General features: G+C 47.8%; 1 protein-coding gene across 9 annotated transcripts in view; it reads left to right on the top strand.

Annotated features, from left to right (window-relative positions):
• The window catches only part of ITPR1 (inositol 1,4,5-trisphosphate receptor type 1), a 157,893-nt gene that overhangs the window by 10,114 nt on the left and 126,376 nt on the right, over positions 1 to 21,403 (top strand). For all 9 annotated transcript variants that reach the window (XM_074550302.1, XM_074550301.1, XM_074550298.1 and 6 more), the window contains exons 2-3: positions 4,769 to 4,876; positions 8,419 to 8,489. In XM_074550302.1, the coding sequence (XP_074406403.1) occupies positions 4,785 to 4,876; positions 8,419 to 8,489 (163 nt within the window). In that variant the 5' untranslated portion in view covers positions 4,769 to 4,784. The remainder of the gene's footprint in view (positions 1 to 4,768; positions 4,877 to 8,418; positions 8,490 to 21,403) is intronic.

Raw genomic sequence — 21,403 nt, 5'->3', positions numbered from 1 at the left:
TTTTTTGATGTCTGTGGGCAGATATAGTTAACTTCTCAATGTACAGTCCACTTTTAGTTCATCTTTCTTTTGTATCCTGGCAAGTCCTTCTGTTTCTTAAAATGTGAACCTTCAGCTTGGTGAGAAAAGAACATTATTTTTACAGCTTGGGTTGCTGCTGTTGACGTTGCTGCCACCCGAGTTAGGCTGCTTGGAGAAACCTGACTTTATTTTTGCTAGATAATGCCATGCTTATCAGTGCTTCATCTTTGATTTTTTAGAGTGAGTTTACCTAGAGAGAATCTTGTTTTCCTGCAGTGTTTAAGGGGAGGAGGAGGACAGTGCTCCCTGGGTAACACTGCTGTGTTTCAGCTGGAGCAGGATGAATTTCCTGCAGGAATCCCCTCTTGCAGGGCTATGAAACAGCCATTAAAGCTGGGATTATGCACAGAATAACTGCAAATGTTCTCTTAGGGCCGTCCCCTCATCTGGTGTAAATCAGTTGCTCTTGGCAGTGGCATATCTAAAATAAATAAATAGTGGGGTAGTGGTTGTATTTGTCCATGGAGCACAATTGCCTTTGCAGCAGCGTGACTGTGCCGTGCCCACAAGAGCCAGGTACTGGGAGGGTGTGAAAATCCCCTGTCCTGCCCTTCCAGGGAGGTCTGGTGGTCATCCTGTGTGTGGTCAGTGCCCTGGGGATGGCAGTGTCCCCTCCCTGGGGATGGCAGTGTCCCCTCCCTGGGGATGGCAGTGTCCCCTCCCTGGGGATGGCAGTGTCCCCTCACAGCCACGGACACACACACGGATGCTCTGATGTGGGATGGCAGTGTCCCCTCACAGCCAGGGACACACACAGGGATGCTCTGAGTGCCGTGGGGATGGCAGTGTCCCCTCACAGCCAGGGACACACACACGGGTGCTCTGAGTGACGTGGGGATGGCAGTGTCCCCTCACAGCCAGGGACACACACAGGGATGCTCTGAGTGACGTGGGGATGGCAGTGTCCCCTCACAGCCAGGGACACACACAGGGATGCTCTGAGTGACGTGGGGATGGCAGTGTCCCCTCACAGCCAGGGACACACACAGGGATGCTCTGAGTGACGTGGGGATGGCAGTGTCCCCTCACAGCCACGGACACACACAGGGATGCTCTGAGTGACGTGGGGATGGCAGTGTCCCCTCACAGCCTGGGACACACACATGGGTGCTCTGAGTGACGTGGGGATGGCAGTGTCCCCTCACAGCCAGGGACACACACACGGATGCTCTAGTGACATGGGGATGGCAGTGTCCCCTCACAGCCCGGGACACACACATGGGTGCTCTGACTGGGGATGGCAGTGTCCCCTCACAGCCAGGGACACACACACGGGTGCTCTGAGTGACGTGGGGATGGCAGTGTCCCCTCACAGCCAGGGACACACACATGGGTGCTCTGAGTGACGTGGGGATGGCAGTGTCCCCTCACAGCCAGGGACACACACATGGATGGTCTGAGTGACGTGTCCAGGAGCAAACTTGCTCTCTCAGTCCCTGTGGTCTCCCAGTGCTGTGCACTTGGATAAATGTGCCAAGGCTGACAGGTTTTTACTGCCTCTGCTTCTGCCTTGTCCTGCTGAAGAAAATAATCAAAGATGACCCCCCAGAGGTCTGGTTTTGGGAGGATTAGTGTGGCCAGCTGTTGTTGACAGCATCTTTTAGAAAAAGCTTTTCAATACTGGGTACCTGGGAACTTTGCTCTTAAAAACCTTCCAGTTCCACTTTTTGCTTCACATTTCCCAGTTGTCAGAGGTAGGCAAAGCCTCCATTTGAGGTGGCTGATTATTTAGTGTTTGGTGCCAGAACTGGAGTGGTTTTGTCAGTCCCTTGTGAGCAGAGTGTGTGAAAAGCTTTGGAGCTGAATTAGTGCAGCAGTGACTCTGCTCCCTCCTGTGTGGGGCGGCCTGGGGGGTCACTGAGCCCCTTCTCCATCTGCCAGTGCAGCGTGCTCCTGAGCCCTGGCCAAGCTGGGCATTGGCAGGGAGAGGTGTCAGGGATGCTTTTGGCTATTAAATAGAGGTAGCCAGGACTATGAGAAAGCTCAAGGATAAATCAGTGTTTCAGAAGAGGCTCACTCCTGTGGGAATTGGCTCCCTGGAGCATCTCCTGGTGTGTTGGGGATGGCATCACACTGATGGGTGCTGGAACAGCATTCAGAAATCCAGGAGAAGGGGCAGTGAGGACTTATACGGTGATTAATCTGCCTGAGCTTGGGAAACAAGGTTATTGGAGCCGGATCAGCCTTGGTGAAGCCAAACTCCAGCACAGCTCTGCTGGGTGGGAGCAGCAAGGCTGGGGTTCCAGGCTGCACCCCAAACCCAGCCCTGCAGGCTCAGCCAGGAATTCTAGGGATGATCTGGGAAAAGCTCAGCTGTTCAATTCACTGAATTGAACTTAGGCTTGACACAACCTTTCTGATATCCAGAACTCTGTGATGGTTCTGGGTAAAGCTGACAAACATTTTATTAGTGGAATTGTCAGTAATTTGCTGAAGAGCATTTTTGGGGGGTTTGCACTATCATGATATATCAGAGTTATAATTTCACGGTATAGTGGGGTCTTCCTTGGTGAAGAAAATGTGAGAAAATTGAGGCTGTGTCCTGGAAAGTGCTGCAGGAATTGGCTTGTCCATCCCTCAGCCTGGTTTTGGGCAGTGGTCTGAGATTTTTTTTTCTCTATTTTTTTGGCCAAGGAAAAAATCTCTAATGGAAGTCAATAACTTTGACCTTCACATTCCCTTGGGAACAGCTGCGGTGAGCATCTGCCTCTTGTGAGCAAAGAGTAATCCCCTCCCCAGCCTTGAAAGGAAACCTTAATGCCAGGTAGAAAGGGTTAATTTGGGAGTACCTGTGGGTTTTGTTGGCTTACACAGCTTTTGCTTTGGGCTGTGTTAATTCAGGGCTGAGCCTAATTTTGAGGGATGAAAAGTTTTTTAGTCTGAAGTTGGTAGTTTAACATCCAAGTCAGGAAATGGGAAAAGTTGTATTCCCAGTGTTGCTAATTCAGTCACTCTGCATATTTCTGTATGTTTCTTGGCATATAGCTTAAAATAGGTAGCAGTGTTTTTTCTGTCCACTTATCAGGAAGGAATGGGAACAGACTGTGTAACATGCAGTGGCTGAAGGACTTGGCATTTAACAGGCAGCCAAGAAAGGGTTTGGTGTTGTGTGCACCCAGATTTGATTCCAGGGCAGCTGAGACCCCTTTACCTGCATACCAGCCTGGCCTCTTATCTCCTGGTTTTCCTGGATTTGTGTTTCATTGTACCAGTGACACAGATTTGCAGGGATAGAATGTCCATGCTGTGCTTTGATTTAATAATAATAATGAAAGTTGTTATTGTTATTCCCAGCAGCACAGATCTTTTGGGAGTGAGAAGGGAGAGCTGCTTGGAGCTTTTCAGAAGAAAAGTGTAACTTTAGGTGTTTATTGCCCTTTCATAGCTGCACACATCACCTTTTAGATCTCCATGAACTTGTCCTGGTTGAGCTCCAAGCTTGCCTAACAACCTGCTCCTTTTGGTAAACAAGATAATGCTCAGGGAAGGGGGTATTTATCCCTGGAATAAGCAGAATTTCTTGCTGCTCCCCTTTTCTGCTCTTGGAGCATTGAGAGCCTCTTTGGGTGTGATGGAGGGAGTGCAAGGTGGTGTTGGGAGCTTTTGTGCCTCAGTGCTTTTCTCCCTGGGCAGTGCTGGCTGCAGGGCTCACAGGAGGAGCAGCTTGGAGCAGCCTTGGTGCTGTTTGAGTCCTCAAGCACAGGAGCTGCTGGGCCTTTTGAACTCGCTGATCAAAAAGCAGGGCTTGGGAGGATGTCCAGGAAACCAGCAAATGGGCTTGGGAAAGATGTCTCTGAAAATCTGTTCTGTTGGGTTTCTTATCTGGGCTCGTGTTGGGCTCTTTGTTGCTGTGACAGATTGAAACTCAAATTTTTTCTATATTTATTGAAATGACAGGTGGATCCTGTGTTGTTTGGACTTGGGGCTTTAGAGAAAATCAAGTTCTTAATACAGCTGAAGTTGGCAACACTCAGTGTCTGTCTCCTCAGTGTTACATTTAAGCCATCTATATTAAACCTAGAATTGAAGAATTACTGATTTAATGGGGATTTGGTTGTCTGATAAAGCATTTGACTTTGGAAAAATCTTAATCTTTGTTTTTACATGCAAAATCTGTTGTCAGGCATGCTGATTGGGTCTTCACCTAATTTTGGTTTTGGGCCTGTGGATGTAGGCAGGAGGCTAATGGTGTCATGTCCAAATTTTATCAAAAAACATTGCCATGAATCGGGTCAATATTTGGAATTTCTCAGGAGCACCATTCCAGCACAAAGGAGAACCTTAAAAGTAGGGTTAAACCTTTAGTTCTGGCAAAGAAATGTGATTTAGATACAAATGTGGCAGAAACTGCAGCAGTCCCCTTTTGCCTGTGGCAGGTGGGATGGAAGGGGTTGCTGCAGCTGCACTCAAATCCAGCATCCTCTGGGATGAATGCCTGCCTGTGAGGCAGTCCCACGTGCAATGAGATGCCAGGAGCTGCTTGTTTTTCCTGGTTTATTTTTCCAAGCAAGCACTCTGGCCTGCTGGGCTTCCTTTGATACCTGAAGTTGCTCTGCGAGAACTTGCTCGGTTTTTCAAACAAACCAACAATCAAAGGCAAAGGCTCCTGTTGCTGCAACCCCTGGTAGCTGCACCAAGGAATTCTGCCTGATTCATGTTGTGCTTTCTTCTTTCTTCTTTCTTCCAGGGGCAATAAGCCAGAGATGACTGACAAGATGTCGAGCTTCCTTCATATTGGAGATATTTGTTCTCTCTATGCAGAGGGCTCAACAAATGGATTTATTAGCACTTTGGGGTAAGAACCGCTGTTCTCTTGTATTCAAAACCCTGTAAGAAGGACTAGCAGAGCTCAGCTAGCTCTCCTGAGCCTGATCCAGGGAATACTGGCTAAAGCAAGGGGGCTTTATGGATAGACTTGGCCCTATATTTAAAAATAGCCTGAAGTGAATATGGCAAGGTAGATTTTGGGAGGTTGGAGAGTGTATCCATGGCTGTGGTGCAGTTTAATGTCCTTGGTGGGGAGGAAGAACCTTGTCAGGTGAAGGGGTAGGGGGGAATGAATGCAACCCAATGATTTTCATGTTGTTGTCTGTCCCGTGTCCGTCCGTGTGTCCCGTCCTGTCCCTCCCTGCCCCTTCCCCAGTCAGGGATGAGCAGACCCCAGTGCACTCTGCTGACTGCACAAAGGATGTAGCACAGGCAATGGAAGTACTCTAAAAAACATATATATCTAACAAAACCCCATATTTATCTAACAAAAAAATAAATCAAATCCCCGAGCCAAGTGATTTAAATACCAGTAACTCACCACTACACCTAGTTTGGCCTTAAAATTGAGGTTTAATTTGAGGTTTCTCCTACAAACAAAATTGTTTTTCTCCTATCAAAGGGGAAGATGTTTTGACCCTTGTGCTTTGCCAGAGCCCTGGAGCAGCAGTGGGAGCTGTGTTGTGCCAGCTCCTGCCCTGTGCTGCCTGCACCAGGCCAGGGGCAGGTGCTGTGCAGCACGAGAGGGGAATGCTGCTCCATCCACGACAAAAACAGCTTTTCATGTGGGAAAAGCACGAGCTGGCAGAGCAGAGCCATGGCCTTGGAGCACAGCTCTGAGGAGGGCCAGGGAATGTTTGCTCCTAATGTGGAGGAACCTCTGCAAGCATCAGGAGCTGGTGCTGCCTGGGCAGGAGCCCTTGCAGGGTGAGAAGCTCCAGAGCACCTCTGTCCCCTGTTCCCCAGGGCAGGAGCAGTGAGGGGCACACACACAACCTGCTCTCTCTCATTTCCAGTAGCCCTAAGGGCCTCAGGGGGGGTACAGTCACAGCACATTTTTGATGCCTACAGCCCAGATGCAGCTGCTAAATGGAGCTCCCAAGCAGGGTACAGAGCCATCCTGGTAAGTGCCTCAGCAGGAAACGATGGGCTGCAGTCTCTCCTGAGTGACTCCAAACTAACTTGTAGGTTTAGTCCTCTAGCTATTAGGATTCTGGAAAATAAGGGGGCAGAGAAGGAAGCAGTCACTGAAGATGCACCATGATCTATTATAGGAAAGAGAAGAAAATATGGGATGCTGCCAGAAAGGAGAGAAGGTATGATAAAAGCAAGGGGTGTAGTAAGTAGGGTTGGTCGAATAGTATTTGGCAAATGTATTTGACAAATTTCCCAGGTCCTGGTCAAATATGCCACGTGCACTGTGCAGCCCTGGATCAGCTGTGTGACGGGCCAAATACTATCTGCTGAACACTGGCAGCATGAGTTACCCTCTACAGCTGCCCATTGTTTCTCCTCCCAGTCCCGAAGCGAGTTTGGCAGTGAATAACTGCAGGCCAAGTAGAAAGTTGTTCTGCCATGTGGGTCCTGTGCATGAACAGTATGCAGTGGCTGTGGCTTCTGAGGGCATTGCTGAGCAGATGTTTTTCACCATGGCTGGTCCTTGTGGACATGACAGGCCCCAAGCTTTGTTATCTCCTAGGCTTGATGAGATGTTCTCATGGCAGGCCTGAAGTCCCCCCTGTGTTCAGGCCTCCTCTTTGATTTGGTTAGTGCTGTTTTAAGGTAACTGCATTATGTAATGGCCACATATCTCTGAGCCTAATTTAAGCCAGAAATCCTAATTGCTATGTGAAACATGAAATGCATTATCATCTTAATAAGCCTCTGTAATCAAATTAGTTTTGTCCCATATTTAATTTAGTCTTTATCCTGGAGAAAATTAAAGCAGCAAAGGGAAGATTTGGTGTAATTGTCCTCCAGCCCATGTGGAGTTTTGACAGTCTGATGTCATAACATGTGTAATGACTTGTTATGTGGTTCCTGAAGGTTGAGGAGCAGATGCCACTCGCTCTACATTCTAAAGCTGTCCTAAATCTCTGAAGAGTGTTCCTATTGAATATTCCTATGACATGTTGCTTAATCAGAACTTGACTCTTGCTGTTTCCCAGACTCAGTGCTGTCATCATGATGATTACTGGTGTACAATCTATCCTCTTTTGTGTTTCTCACCCTGTAAAATTTTCCTCTTACTAGTTTGGGAAGTTCCTCTTTATTTTCAACTTAATCTCAGCTGAGAGGGATGCATTGCACTGAGGTTATCTGTATGGGATGATCAGAGTAACCGATTTCCTGGATATTTTTGGCCCTTTGTTCACCAGAAGCAGGTGCTGCAGCTCAAATGTTAATACCATTCATGTTGGAGCACCTATATATAAATATATATATATATATAGTACTGAGTAGGGAGAAAATCCATGGGGAAAAAGCAATTCACTCTGAATGTTTGCATATGCAAATCTTAGATGCATAAAACTGTTGAGCCCTCTTAATTTCTCTGATCTCTTAATTTTCATGCACTTCCTTATTTTCTCTAATTGTCTCAAGATGCTCCCTGCATGTGAGCAGCCTCTGCAAGGAACAACTCTCATATTCTAGGTCTCAGTCTTCCTCCAGTTGATTCTGCATGAGAATGGACCTCTCAAACCTTTGACCTTGGAGTTTTACTTTCTACGTTTGTGTAGAAAGCCTCTTTGACAGATTGGTTGGAAGGGCCCAATTGAGTCATTTAGGATCAAAACAAGCCCCAAAGTGTTTGGTTACAGGTGCAATTTTCCAGTTTGGGAAAAGCCCAATTCCACCTTGATCCTGAGCTGCTCAGAGCAGTGGGAACAGGGGCTTCCCACCTATTCCCTTTATTCTGTGGGATTTCAGCTGACCCTGTGGGGGTTGTGCAGGGACAGCAGCTCTGTCCTGGCATTCCCTCTTGGAATCTCTTGGGTTTGCTTGTCCAGCTCCCCCTCTTCCTACCAGAACAGGAGGCGGCTGGCTCCATCCCTCAGCTCGGCTGGTGAGCAGGAGGGTACATTTGTGCCTTCATTTCTCTCAGGAGTCAATTTTTATTGTGGCACTGACTCTTCCTGCCATTTCTTAGTACTTGGGTCAGTGTCCAGTTTGCATAGCTGTCATATTTCCCTGTTCTCTATTCATACAAACACATTTGCAGCGTGACTCAAATCTGTCCAAGAGGCAGGAGCTGTCCTGAGGCTGTCTGTCACCTCCCTAGAATATGGGCTGTTCTGTCTGCACCTCGAGCAGGGCACGTAAGGATGATGCAGAACACAGGAGCAATGACTTTTTTATTGTCCCACCTACCAGGAGCAAAGCTCTGGGCAACAGTAAAAATTAGCTGCATGCTTCTTAGAAAGACCTGGCATAAGTTGGCATTTGGGGAATGTCTTCTGCTGAAGTGGCCACTCGGATGAAATATTGCAAGTGAGACTTTGGTTTTGTGACGAGGATGGAGGGGGCTGCAGGGGATGGGATCTCACTGCACTGCTCATTTCTTTGCAGCCTTGTGGATGATCGCTGTGTGGTACAGCCAGAAGCAGGTGATCTTAACAACCCACCCAAAAAATTCAGAGGTAAGTTGGTCAGACAGCTCCTTACCCTTCTCTTAGAAATGATTCTTTTTGTGCAGTGCTCTGTAACAATTTCTGACCTCTCTGCTTTCTGTGGCACATTTTAGTGTCATCTTCTTCCATGGATGGCAACCCATGAGGAAAAGTGTGTGTGTTGAATGTCTGTGGTGGTTTAAGCTGAGTCAGCCCCACCCAGAGGGATGGGGAGAGGAAGAGAGTTCAGATCAAGCAGTTCAGCAGATAAAGGAGCAGCTTCACCCAGCAGCAAGGCAGGAGAGGGGATTGGTTCCCATTTCCCATGGGCAGGCAGGTGTTGGGCCAAGACAAATGGCACCCCTGCAGGCACTGCCAGCTCTGTGCCCTGCTGGGCTGGGGCACCCTGGGCATGGCTGTGCCCCCAGCTCCTGTGCCCCCAGCCCTCACAGGGAGGTGGGAGCAGAGATCTGCTCAGCAGTACCTCAAACACCCCTGTGTGAGCAACAGCTTCCAGCACAAATCCAAAATACAGCTCTACCAGCTACTGCAAGGAAAATTAACTCTGTCCCAGCCCAGCAGGAATGAAGCAAGCTGTGTGAGGGGATGGGGTTGAGGTTACCGTTGTTTGCCTTTCCTATCTCTCCAAATGTTCACAATCCCTGGGAATTTAATTTCTTTTACTCCATTCCATCACACCTTCTTTCTAATTACCCAGTACCAAACCTCAGGGAGGAGGAAAATAAAAAGGAGCAAGTGTTAGCCACAGCTATTGTTATCTGACCTAATTTGATATGAGCTACCTTGGGCTTTGCTTTCACTCTGCCAGGAAACTTATGCTCAGTGATAAGAAATTAGTGCTCTGCTTTTCACTTTGGCAAGGGCTGACTCGTTCAAGAAAGGCCTCAGACAGGAAGAGAAGCACTCACTGGGATTTGGTTTGCAAAGATCTCGAATTCTTTTTCTCACCCCGGGGTTGCATCTTTCACCCACAGGATAACTCAGCCAAATATTCTACAATTTTGGTCAGGATTTTATTGTTTCAGATGTAGCAGCACCTGTGTTTCATTTCTTTGGATGAATCTGTTTCCTTGCTTATGCTTTGCCTTTATCAGGGTCTCAGAATCACCATAATTCTGTTCAGGTCTGCCCAGAACTGCAGGTGATTGCCCTTGAAAACCATGCACAGTCTGTGCTGCTGGTTTGGCCTGCTGTTATTTGGGTGGTTTTGGGGTTTTTTTGCCATGACACGATGTCCCATGTAATGAAGCTCTCCTTTTAAAACATTGCTGAAATCTGTGAGTTCTTGTTGGTTTTTCTCCCTTTTTCCTGGAAAACTGAAGAGCTGATAATTGAAACACTAAAGAGGCAACCTGGGAAGGTTCAGCATTCAGTGGTAAGCTCTCCAAGAAAGAACAATGTTGTTTTGTGAAGCAGAGCCTTGACTTCTGAGCCATTCTTGATGTTAAAATTGTATGGAAGAATAAAAGCAGATTTGACTGAGACTGCTGGGTGCAGAGGGAGGCGGAGGGAGAGACAGAGAGAGAGGAAAGAATGAGAAAAAGGCAATTCTTGCTAGCACAGTTTAGGAACTGCAAGTACAGAGAGACATTTGTCTGACATAAAACACCGTGGTTAGACATTGTAAATGTTCTCATATTACTTATAATTTATACAGGGAGAAAGAATGGTGTGAACCTTTTCCAACCTTTGTAGTTAGTTCAGTGAAGCTTTCATGGGGAGGTTTATGCTTAATGGTAAATGGCAACAAAAGTCATAAAATTTTAGCAGGCTTTTCTCTTATTTATACACATACTTTGTAAGTGTAGTCTGAGATAAAATGCTTTCTGTGATAAACATGTTCAGAAGAAGTAATTGTGGAGTTTATCACCTCATCCTCACCAGAAATGGAAAATACTCCATTTTTATGCAGCAGCTGGGTGGGGCTTGGAGCAGCCTGGGGTTGGGGAGGGTGTCCCTGCCATGGGAGGGGATGGAAGTGGGTGAGTTTTGAGCTCCCTTCCAGCCCAAACCATCCAGAATCGTGCTGGTCAGCACAGCAGCTGCAGCCTGAGGAGTGGGGTCAGGCACTGGTGATTGTGAAGGAATGTTCAGAAATCTTCTTGGAGTAAAAAGAAAATAAATTGGATGGAAGTGACCTGGATTGTACCCTTACAGAGGAATGGGAAAACGCTTCAGTGGTTCTGTGACCTGCTTTGTGTCCCTGTGCTCCAAGGGGTCACTGGGAGGGACACTGAGCCTGGCACCTTTGGCCAGGCTTGGGATCTCCTTTCTGGTACCATTTTTTGAGAAGTGTCATTCTGAGCTTCTTAGAGCAGCTCTGTCCTCTGTGGGCAGTTGTAAAACTCTTGTAAACACAAATTTCATGCTTAATCAATGTGAGGAGAGATCTCTAGAAGCAAGATTGACTGCTTAGATATGAACAGATGACTCCAAGAAATTTGAGTGTGAAACTCAAGCCTGTCTATCCAGTGGCAGAATGAATCCACCCTGCTTTTTCCCTCACCACAGGTGCTTCAGGTTGTAAAAAGTCATGTTGCCAAGGCTACATTTAATCCCTTGCATCTGGTGGCAGCAGCAAGGCCCTGCTCTGGAGGGCGGGGGATTTTCTTTGCACCTCAGGCCCTTGAAATGGAGCAGAGCTGCTGTGCACAAAGTGGGGGTGTGTGCACACAGGGGGGTTTGGCAGCAGTGCCTCAATGCGAGTATGTTCTGTCACTAAACACTGCTAACCTGCTGCTGCTGTGAAAATAGCCCTGCCTGAGCAATGTGCTCCTAAAAACAGCCCCTTCCCAGCTGAGCTGGGGTTTGTGTGCTGGGAAATCTCTGCTTGGAGGCAGAGGGGGAATCTGGGACTGAGGATGGTGGGACAGGAGGAGCAGAGACATCCTGGGGACACCAGCACTGCCTCTGTCGACAGGAGTGGTGGGAAAAGCTGGCTGGAAGATGGAGCTGGAGATGGGAGAGCCCTGGAAAGGGTGAGGGGCCGAGGCAGCAGAGAGACAGAGAGGGAGTGATGCTTGGAATTGGAGTGCGGAGTAAAAGTGCAAAGGAGATGATTTAAAAAAAATAAAATTCCCAGGTTATTAGATGGAAAAAAGTGCAGTGCTGGAGTTGGAAGAAGCTCCAGAGGAAGGTAGTGCAGCACACGCAAGTTCCTGTGAGTGTTTACCTGCAGTTATTTCACGTGTTAAATGCCGTGGTGCCTCTAGGTCATTAAAGTATTCATTTGATCACTGGAAGGTGTGAAGGCTGATTCTTCTTCTTGCTGTTTTCCATATCAAGCAGAATTATTTAGCACCTGAGGTCAGTGGTTTGAGGTTGGATGGCAGTTATGGTCTAAGATTTCAGTGGATTTTTTTTTATTTTGGCTTTCTGTGTCCACTTTAAATGCAGTGGTTTGGGTGTGTTTGGGGTTTTTTTTCAAGTGCAGCATTTCTCTGCCCCTTCATGCCTCCAGCTCCATTCAAAAGTCCTCTAAATCTGCTTTTCCAAATGTGAAGACTGAAGATTGCATTCATTAGTGTTTCTTTTTAATAATGTTAATATGCAAAAGGAGGTTTTTTTTACTTACTTAACTGTTGTAAATGTACTGTGTACAGATGAGATTCCTGGAAGAAATCCTACTTGTGTGAGTCTCCAAAAAAAGAAAGAGTGTGACATTCCCTTAGTTATCTGCACTTCTTTAAACAGAAAAGACATTGAATGTTTTTATGAAGCTCCAATTGCCATAGCTGAAGAGGGGCTATAAATGAATTTCCTTTGAACGTGCGTGGATTGATGTGGGAAGTGTGAACTGGAGCTGACCCTCAGCTGGGCTGGAGCTGCAATTTCCACTGGAAATCATTCCTGAAACACACACAGTTCCTTATTCTGCAGGTGCAACTCTGCCCTGCCCTGGTGCAGGAGCTGCAGCAGAGCCTGGGGCTGGAGATTTGGTGTGGAGCTGCTGCTCTGTGCTCTCACTGAGCTGGGCTCTGTATTTCCAGAGGTTTATTTGTGTTCATTGGTGCTGGAGCTGCTGCTCTGTGCTCTCACTGAGCTGGGCTCTGTATTTCCAGAGGTTTATTTGTGTTCATTGGTGCTGGAGCTGCTGCTCTGTGCTCTCAGGGACATGGACTCTGTATTTCCAGAGGTTTATTTGTGTTCATTGGTGCTGGAGCTGCTGCTCTGTGCTCTCAGTGAGCTGGACTCTGTATTTGCAGAGGTTTATTTGTGTTCATTGGTGCTGGAGCTGCTGCTCTGTGCTCTCACTGAGCTGGACTCTGTATTTGCAGAGGTTTATTTGTGTTCATTGGTGCTGGAGCTGCTGCTCTGTGCTCTCAGTGAGCTGGACTCTGTATTTCCAGAGGTTTATTTGTGTTCATTGGTGCTGGAGCACAGCCCTGCACCCAGCCAAACGTGTTTGTTTAATGCAAGACACTGCTACTACAGCAAAACAGTCTGGCTGACAGGCTTCTCAGGAAATTCCTTGCAGCTCTTTATTTGGGATGCAGAGCTGTGTGCCAGCCTCCCAGCAGCTCTGCAATAGCTGCTGGAAACTCTGGCAGAAGGGGCACTCACTGGGTTAATTTGTCCAGCAGCTCCCTCCTTCCAGAACATTGTTTTAGTAGTTGCTGGGCAACACTCTTTTTTTGGCAAGATGTTCAAGGAATGAACCCATATCTTAGACTTAAAATACCCTCATGGCGGAGCAGGAGAGGAGTAGTTCAGATTCTGTTTGTTCTTTTGATGCTGATCCACGCTGTGCTCCTGGGGCTGCTGCCTCTGCAGGTGCTGGGGGCCAGCCCTGGGGCTCAGCCTTGGAGCTGCAGCGGGAGGAGCTCCCCAGGCAGCTTTAATTTATCATGATATGGCTGTAAATCTGGATTTAGTGTGGCTCATGGAATGGCTTGGGTTGGAAGGGACCTTATGTTTCATCCAGTGCTGCCCCTGCCATGGCAGCAACCCCTCCCACTGTCCCAGGTTGGTCCAAGCTCCATCCAAGCTGGCCTTGGGCACTGCCAGGGATCCAGGGGCAGCCCCAGCTGTGCCAGGGCCTCTCCACCCTCCATTCCTTCCAATATCCACGGTTTTGATGGTTGTTCTTGAGTTATCCCTGCTGAAGCCAATGTGCTTCTCCCTGGCAGAAATGTTTTCTCTTTTGTCCTTCACAGCTTTGCCATCACTGATCTGAAGCCTCCCCACTCCTGCTTTGTGCTGCATGAAGGAAACTCCATATGAAGGAAAAATATGAAGGAAATCTGTGATTCATGCAGGTTTCCTGGAGGCCATGCAATCCTGTTGCACACATAGACATTATTTACCCTTATTTAGCCAGGGCAAGCTTGTTTGTGCTTTGCCATCAGGGCTGAGATTAGGGATCCTTTCAGCTGGAGGGTCACATAGTTCATTTCCCAAACGCTTCTGAAAATTAAAAACCAAGCTAAAACAAACACCCAGGTCCCTGTGCCTGTTGGTTTTGGAGGAGTGTGAGCAGCAGACGGTGCCTTTGGGGTGCAGTGCCACCCCTGTGTTCAGCAGGAGCGTTCTGTGGGATCAGGATCAGCCTGGGGCTCCTGTGGGCAGCCTTGAATCCTCTCCACGCACACTTTTCCCGCTCTGCTGTGGGGAAAGGGATGATATCAGCTTTTTAAACTTTGATGTGAAGCAGCCTGAGTTGTTTGACTCTCTCAGCTGAGTCGGAGTGGGTGTTGTGCAGAGGTTTGAGCTGGAAGAGGATGGGATGGATCTGAGCTGCACAGCCAATCTGGGCTTCCTTTCCTTCTGAGCATGGAGTTTCTCATGCTGCTGAAATGCTTGCCTGCATTCATTATGAAGGTGCCTGGATTCCTTTAAGGAATATTTAAACTGGACTCTAAATATGGTGTCTTTTTCTTTTCCCCCCTCTGAAAGTAGCAGTTCAAATAGCAGGATTTGTTTTTTGTGCAGGAAGCAGAACTTTGGGGAGTGCCCGAGTGCTGAGGCCAAAGCCTTCTTGCAGAGACATCCATCACTTGCAATAGAAACTCCTTTCCAATTTTGAGATGTCCAAGTCAGATTAAAATGCCTGTGCTGAATACCAGAAGTAGAAAGTGGAGCATAATAGTGAATACCCACTTAAACCAACTTCTGTTTTACAAACAAACACCATAAAAAGAAAAAAGATGCCTCTTACCCCTTTTTCAAAAACAGTAGAAATCAAAATAGGAAGTGTAAAATCAAAATAAGTTGTTTTAGGTTGTTTGATGGAAAAGAAAAACTATAAAAATACAGTCTGTTGTTGTGTCTATATTTTTTAAATTCAAAATTGAAGCATTGAGCATTTTGAGTAAAAAAAAAAATCTTTCAGTCTTGCTGAATTAGGATGTAGTTGAATCTGAAATACATTTTGCTGCCTTGATGAGGAATCTTTCAGTATTTATAGAGCTGCACTAGAAAACTGCCAACTGCTTGTATGCATTTGAATTTGCTGCCCTTTATAAGATGAAGAAATCCTGAATCCTGCCTCTGAATTGTGAAACTTTAGCCCACTGCAGCCTACGTGCAAGCAGATGTTGGGGACAATTGCCACTGCAGCATTTAGATATTATAAAAAAGCTGGGAAGTTGGAAGTGTTGGTTTTCCATGCAGACAAGTTTGCTTTGTATCTGCTGAGGCTTGGGATGCCCTGAGCTGGGGGATGCAGGAATCCAAGGGAAGGTTGGTTGGGATTTTTATTTGGTTGGTTTTATTTCATTTCCCACATCTCTTGCAGTAGTTCCTTACAAGTTTGGGGGAATTATTTGTGATGGAGTACCAGGATATCCCAAAGGCATCCTGATTGTGGTGCTCTGATACCCAGAGCAGCTGTGGCTGCCCTGGCTGTGTCCCAGGCCAGGCTGGATGGTCCCTGGGACAAGGGGAGCTGTCCCTGCCATGGCAGGCTGGGAATGGGATGGTCCCATTAAGGTCCCTTCCACCCCAAACCCTGCAGGGATTCTGTGCTGATGTGCTTAGCAGAGATGAATGACTGGCTGAATAACTGCTGGTGCTCAGGATTATTTCTGTGTGCACTGATGGGTGCTGAGATGGGTGGGAAGGGTCTGTGGGGCACAAATCAAGGCTCCTGTGCCAGCTGGGGACAGAGGAGGGGCTGGCTCTGGGGCACAGACTCTGGCTGGGCTGTGTTTCCCTGCTCTCTGTGCCCAGACAGCTGTCTGCCAACTTATGGGCTTCAGGAGCTTTCATCTGGGATGTCTGCACGGAGATTGTTTGCAGAGCAAAGCCCCTTTGAAACAGAAAGTGCCATTAAAATGCATAACTGGAACGCTGTGTGAAACCCAATCTGTTGGTTCAGGTACAGCAGAGGAAGGATGGGGATTTAATTTATTATTATCTCTCTCCTGGGGAGAAGTTTGATCTGCCCCTCTGCAAATGGGGGTGGCAGTTCCATCCTGACGTGTCCCTGTGTGGGACGGGGGGCCTGGCTGTGCCCAAAACTGAAGAAATGAACAAAATGCTCATTTGAACGCTTACTCTTTCTCAGCTCTTGCAGGTCTGAGCCTTTTCCCCGTGGAAAGCTCAGGGTATTTCAGGTAGGATCGAGGAAGGGATTGCCAAAAAGCAGTGCTGAGCTATTAAGTAGAGCAGTTGTGTTAATAAACCTGGTCCCAACCTTGTAGACAAAAGAATACTGTGGCTTTGTTGCCATAGTTTCAGTGCAAAATCTGACCTTAGCTACAATAACATTCGGTTAGAAAGAACTAGCTAATCAGTTTTCTAAAATTAGTGTGTTCCCTAGTACATAAGCCAGTATGAACAGGATATTTAATGAAATATTATACTTAGTCACAAGAGCCCAAGGGAGTGAAATGCCTTGATGAATTGTGGGGGTGGGGTGACATTGGTGCCTATCTTTTAATATAGCAAAGTTATTAAAATTTGTGGCTTGCTTAATATTTAGAGTAGTGAAGTGTGTTCCTGTGTGCACCCCATCAGTTGTGCTCTGTTTTTGAGAGGCTCTCAGAGCCTGTTGTGTGAGCTGGCAGCATTGAGGTGCTGGGGAGCACTTGCAGAGGACCTTCAGGTGAAGCTCAGGGTTGGTGTTCTGTTTCTGTAGAGCAGAGCACAGGTTCTGCTCTGCAGGGGAAGGACTCTCGCTCCTTTAGGAGGATGCAGACAGATGGATAATGTCATCAATCGTGTGGAAAAAGCCCTGTGTGTGAGGACAGGAGTCCCCCAGGTACTGGGAGCATCCTGAGCTGTACATTCATCATTTAAAGTGCTGAGAGCCCCAGGTGAGGTGTGGGGTGTAAAATCCTGCTGGCACTCCAGAGCACCTCTGAGATGCATTTATTGTGCCCAGGCTCACTGACCTGGCCCTGGGTGAGGGTTTATCCCACTGTGGTAACTTAGAGCCAAAGATTTGTTTCTTTGCAGTGCAGGAGCTGTGATGAATTATTGTTTTCTTCTGTGCAAGCTGGTTATTTGGGCATAAATATAACAAATACAAAATAGGCAAGGCTGGGGTGGGAGGCTGGGTGGGCTGTCTGTTCTTCTCTTCTGTTTGGAGTTTTTTGAAGCTGTGTTCACCTGCTGTGGGTGCTTGAGGTACCAAAATGCACAGGGAAAGGTTTTTTAGGCAAGGATCATCAAAAGATGCTTCCTACTTTGTTGGGAGCTTTTGGAATTTCATAGCCAGTGAGTTTCAGGATCATCAGCTCCGTGGCAGGGCTCTGTAGCTGAGGTTAGTGCTGGAATTCAGTCTGAAGCAGCTGTAGCTCCCTTGAAGGCATTGCCAGGGCTGGGCTGTGGGCTGTGCTGGGTGTGTGGGAGCACAAACATTCGGTGCCAAACACACTCAGGTTTGGTTCAGAGCAGCACTTGCAGCTTGGAAGTGCTGACGCTCGCAGGGCTGAGCCTCAGCCTCCTGGCCCCCCCTTGCCTGGATTGCTGATAGCACCCAGAAAGGTGGGATCTGTGCTCCTCCACTTCACACCTAGATTTGCATGGTGATGCTGCAGGAGTTTGGTTTTTAGGTCTGCCTTCCCCAGTAAGCTTTAGGGAGCCACATCTGGCCTCTGGAGCTTTTTCCCCTTGACGTTTCTGTGTGGCCAGGTTTGATTTCCTCTCATCCCTTGCTGTGCTCATGGGGTGTTTGGTTGCTCACAGGGAGCAGGTGAATGCGCTGGGACACCCCTGGGGAACTCACCTGTGCCAAACTCCTCAGTCTGTTCTGTGTCATCTCCCTTCTCTTGCTTTTAGAGCATAATGAAGTTCTGTGCTGCTTGCAATAGCAGGAAATTATGCTAAAAACCTCAATTGTCTTACTTAGAAAATAAGGCTTTATACTTCAAAACGAGTTACAGTTCACAAGTATTTTCAGTTCAGGTTGTTTACTTGCAGAGACCAGAGATAAATATGCCAAGTGCCCATATCCAGGAGGCCCTGCAGGTGCTGTGTCCAAGTGCCACATGGAAGTCATTAGTCCAAGAGGAACCCAACCCAGAAGTTAAATAATTTCCCTTCTGGTTTTCTGGGCAGCCTGTTCCTCACTGAGCAAGAGTCCTGCTGCAGCGGTGGTGTCTCAGGGAGGTGAAGCTGTGGGTGCTTGTGTGTGAGAGCAGTCAGAAGGAGCGTGGAGAGGCTGCCAGCAGAGCCGTGAGATGTGCTGTGAGGGGCTGCAGAGCTTGCCAGGTGTCCTCAGCAAGCACCCTGTGCCACTCACAGCTCCCACCCTGCTGGGGATGGAGTATCTGCCCTTCTCCTGCAGGGTCTGGAGTCACCCCTCAGCATGGAGGGTGGTGTTCCCTGTGTCAGCACCTGCGTGGGATCCCTCTCCTCCAGCTCCCACTGCAGTTCCAGCACCTCCAGCTGCATTTTCACATTGCTGCCTGCACAGCCAGGTGCCAGTGCTGGTCTCTCCAGCTCCTGCTGATTTGGGGCCTGGGTGTATAAAAACCTCCAGTCTTTGCTGCCTGACTCAAAAGTTTGTGATCCAAACTCCAGGAAACAAGTGAGCTGTTGCTGAAGGTTCTTGTCTCTGAAAACTCCTTTGTGTGTTTTTGCCATCCTGAGAGGAATTTGCTGCTTGGAGGTCAGTCTTGAAAAGCACCTGACTGGATCTTTAGGAATAAACTGTTTGTTTCCTTGCTTGGCAACTGGCTGGCTTGGGGGTAGGGAGCTGCAAAAATCCTGGATTAGCTTTAGTGGCCCCTGACAAATGTGTAGAAGCAGCCTTATGTCTCACATGAGTGTGGAAACACCAGAATAGCCATTACAGATTGACACTGACTGCAGTGTGCCTTGAAAATTTTATTCTGATGAACAACTGTTCAGTCAGAGAGGAGCTTGAGGGACTTGTGTGTTAGGGCTAACACTTCTTCATTCCTAATTTGTGAAAATAGTCAGCCCTGAGCCCTCAGTGTTGGCAATGCTCATCTGTTTTGGTTATGTAATGTACACAAGTTCAGTGGAAACATAACTCCTTGTGTTGTGGTTGGGGAGCCTTTGTGGAGCTCTCAGTGAGATGTTCAGAGAAAGAAATCTCCTGCAAGCAGAGAAACCATGACAGTGCTGCAGACACTGCCACAGGATCCTCCCCTGCCTGAACAGTGCAAAGGATGCCTGGGCTGGGTTTTATTGAGGATACAGAGCTGTGCTATGCAGGAGCAATCTGGTAGCACTTAGACCTTGCATTTAGTGAATGTCAACCCTTTTATTTGTCGAGGTTAAAAATTATACAGGGAAAAAATAAACACAGAACTTGCAGGCATGAGGAAGTGAGGGAGCTGGATGAGGGAGCAGCCATCCTGAAAAGGAAAAAATCTGAGCTAGAGCTGCAAAAATGCCTTCCCTCCCTTTGGAGCAGCACGTGATGTGCAGGCAGCACCAGCTGGCTTTGAGCAGCCCCCGGGGCAGCGCTTTGGGCTGCTGGTGGCCCAAACCTCTGGGAGCCAGTCCAAAGGGGCTGCTTTGGGCTGGGGATCCAGCCCTCAGCCGCTCCTGCTGCTGTGGTGTATTGTCAGAGCAGGAGGAATGAATCTCAGCGTTATTAGTGTGGGGACAGGGAGAGTTCAGTCCCCCCGAAAGGGCAGGACAGGAGCAGAGAGGGCTGAGCTGGTGTTCCCTTGGGTGCCTTCCCAAACCCCTCAGGAGCAGGGAGGGCTGAGCTGGTGTTCCCTTGGGTGCCTTCCCAAACCCCTCAGGAGCAGGGAGGGCTGAGCTGGTGTTCCTTTGGGTGCCTTCCCAAACCCCTCAGGAGCAGAGAGGGCTGAGCTGGTGTTCCTTTGGGTGCTTTCCCAAACTCCTCAGGAGCAGAGAGGGCTGAGCTGGTGTTCCTTTGGGTGCCTTCCCAAACTCCTCAGGAGCAGAGAGGGGTGAGCTGGTGTTCCCTTGGGTGCTTTCCTGAACTCCTCAGGAGCAGGGAGGGCTGAGCTGGTGTTCCCTTGGGTGCTTTCCCAAACCCAAACTGCTCAGGAGCAGGGAAGGCTGAGCTGGTGTTCCCTTGGGTGCCTTCCCAAACTCTCCCAAAAGCAGGAATGGCAGTGCTGATCTGGCAAAAGCTCCACTCCCAGCTTTGATTTCCAGTACCAGATGCTGGATCTGTGCTGGTGCCTGGGCACAAATGGCTCCAGCACAGAGCCTTGCTCACCCACTGCGTTTCCAGGGGCATTTAACTGGGATTTATGGCAAAATCTTTATGGCATCCAGGTGCCTTTGGCTTCTTGCTCATGTAAACACCAGGATTGAGCAAAGACCCTTTTGGCGCCTTTGGTGCAACTTTGCTGGGGGTAGCATTGACTTGCTTTGTTCTGCCCTTCAGAAGTGCATTTTCCTTGTTGATTGGAAAGCAAATCATGCCCCCTATTTAGGTGATTGCCACAAAAGCTGCTCAGAAATTGAGGCTCTGTAAGAGTGACTTGATCACCACATTTTCCTGGGCAATGACAATTGTGTGTTTGCTGTAGGAGCATTGGGCATTATTATGGGATGGTGGCTCTGTAGTGAGAGTGATCCTCCCCTGGTGCCAAGTGCATCCTCAGTAAACAGGAATGGCAGCACCCCGAGCTCCTGCCTTGGGGGCTGGAGGTAAATCTGAAGGCAATATAGATTTTACAAATGACGTTCTTGGTTGGCATTGACAAGCTTTAAAATAAGTGAGGAATTTTTCCTCCCACTCCCTGTCAGGCAGATGGCCTTGGTCATGAAAAAATGACAATGAGGAGAAGATCCTTCAAATATGATCTATAAGATTTAATCCCAAATATAATTTTTTCCATATGCAGCCTGTCATGTGCTGCAAGTTTTTGTGTTCCGAGATGATTTGGGCAACTTGACAGATGATAATTCTGCATTGGGACCAGAATTTGCCTGCAGAGAACTCTGGGTTTTAGCAGTTTATTTGTATTGCAGTCTCCTTACAGGTTCATATGTATATTTATGTATGTATATATAAACAACTAAACATTGTAGGAGAAAGGAGTACAACATAGAGAGGTGATTTTATGTTTAATTGTAGCAACTTATGCTATGAATATCCACTAATATTTCACAGCAGCTCCTTTCAATCTTAATATCACGGTTGACATTTAATTTGCAGTTTTTATCTGATGCAGAAATACCTGAGAAGGATGTGTTTCCATGTTTATTTTTCAGTGTTTAGGTGCAGTTACCTTGAAAGATCAGAAGGCATCACCACAGCTGCTCAGTGTTCCCAGTCCTCAGTGCTGAGCAATATTGGGAGGACCTTGAAGGCACAGGAGTAGCAGGGAGAGCTGTAAGGGGAAGAAATGAGATTTAATCTGTGCCTTTATGCAGTGTTTGATTGAGGGGGAAGCCCTGCAGCTGTGCTGAGGCTGAGCTGTTTCAGGATGTCACCATTCCCTGGGCTGCCTCTGCACCCACTAAATGGAGAGAGGGGGTTCTGGAAAGATGGGAGGGAAAATCTCAGCCAGGTTTTG

Source organism: Zonotrichia albicollis, chromosome 12 (genome assembly GCF_047830755.1).
Source record: "Zonotrichia albicollis isolate bZonAlb1 chromosome 12, bZonAlb1.hap1, whole genome shotgun sequence".
NCBI lineage: Eukaryota > Metazoa > Chordata > Aves > Passeriformes > Passerellidae > Zonotrichia > Zonotrichia albicollis.
This window is presented reverse-complemented; position numbering and strand designations above follow the sequence as displayed.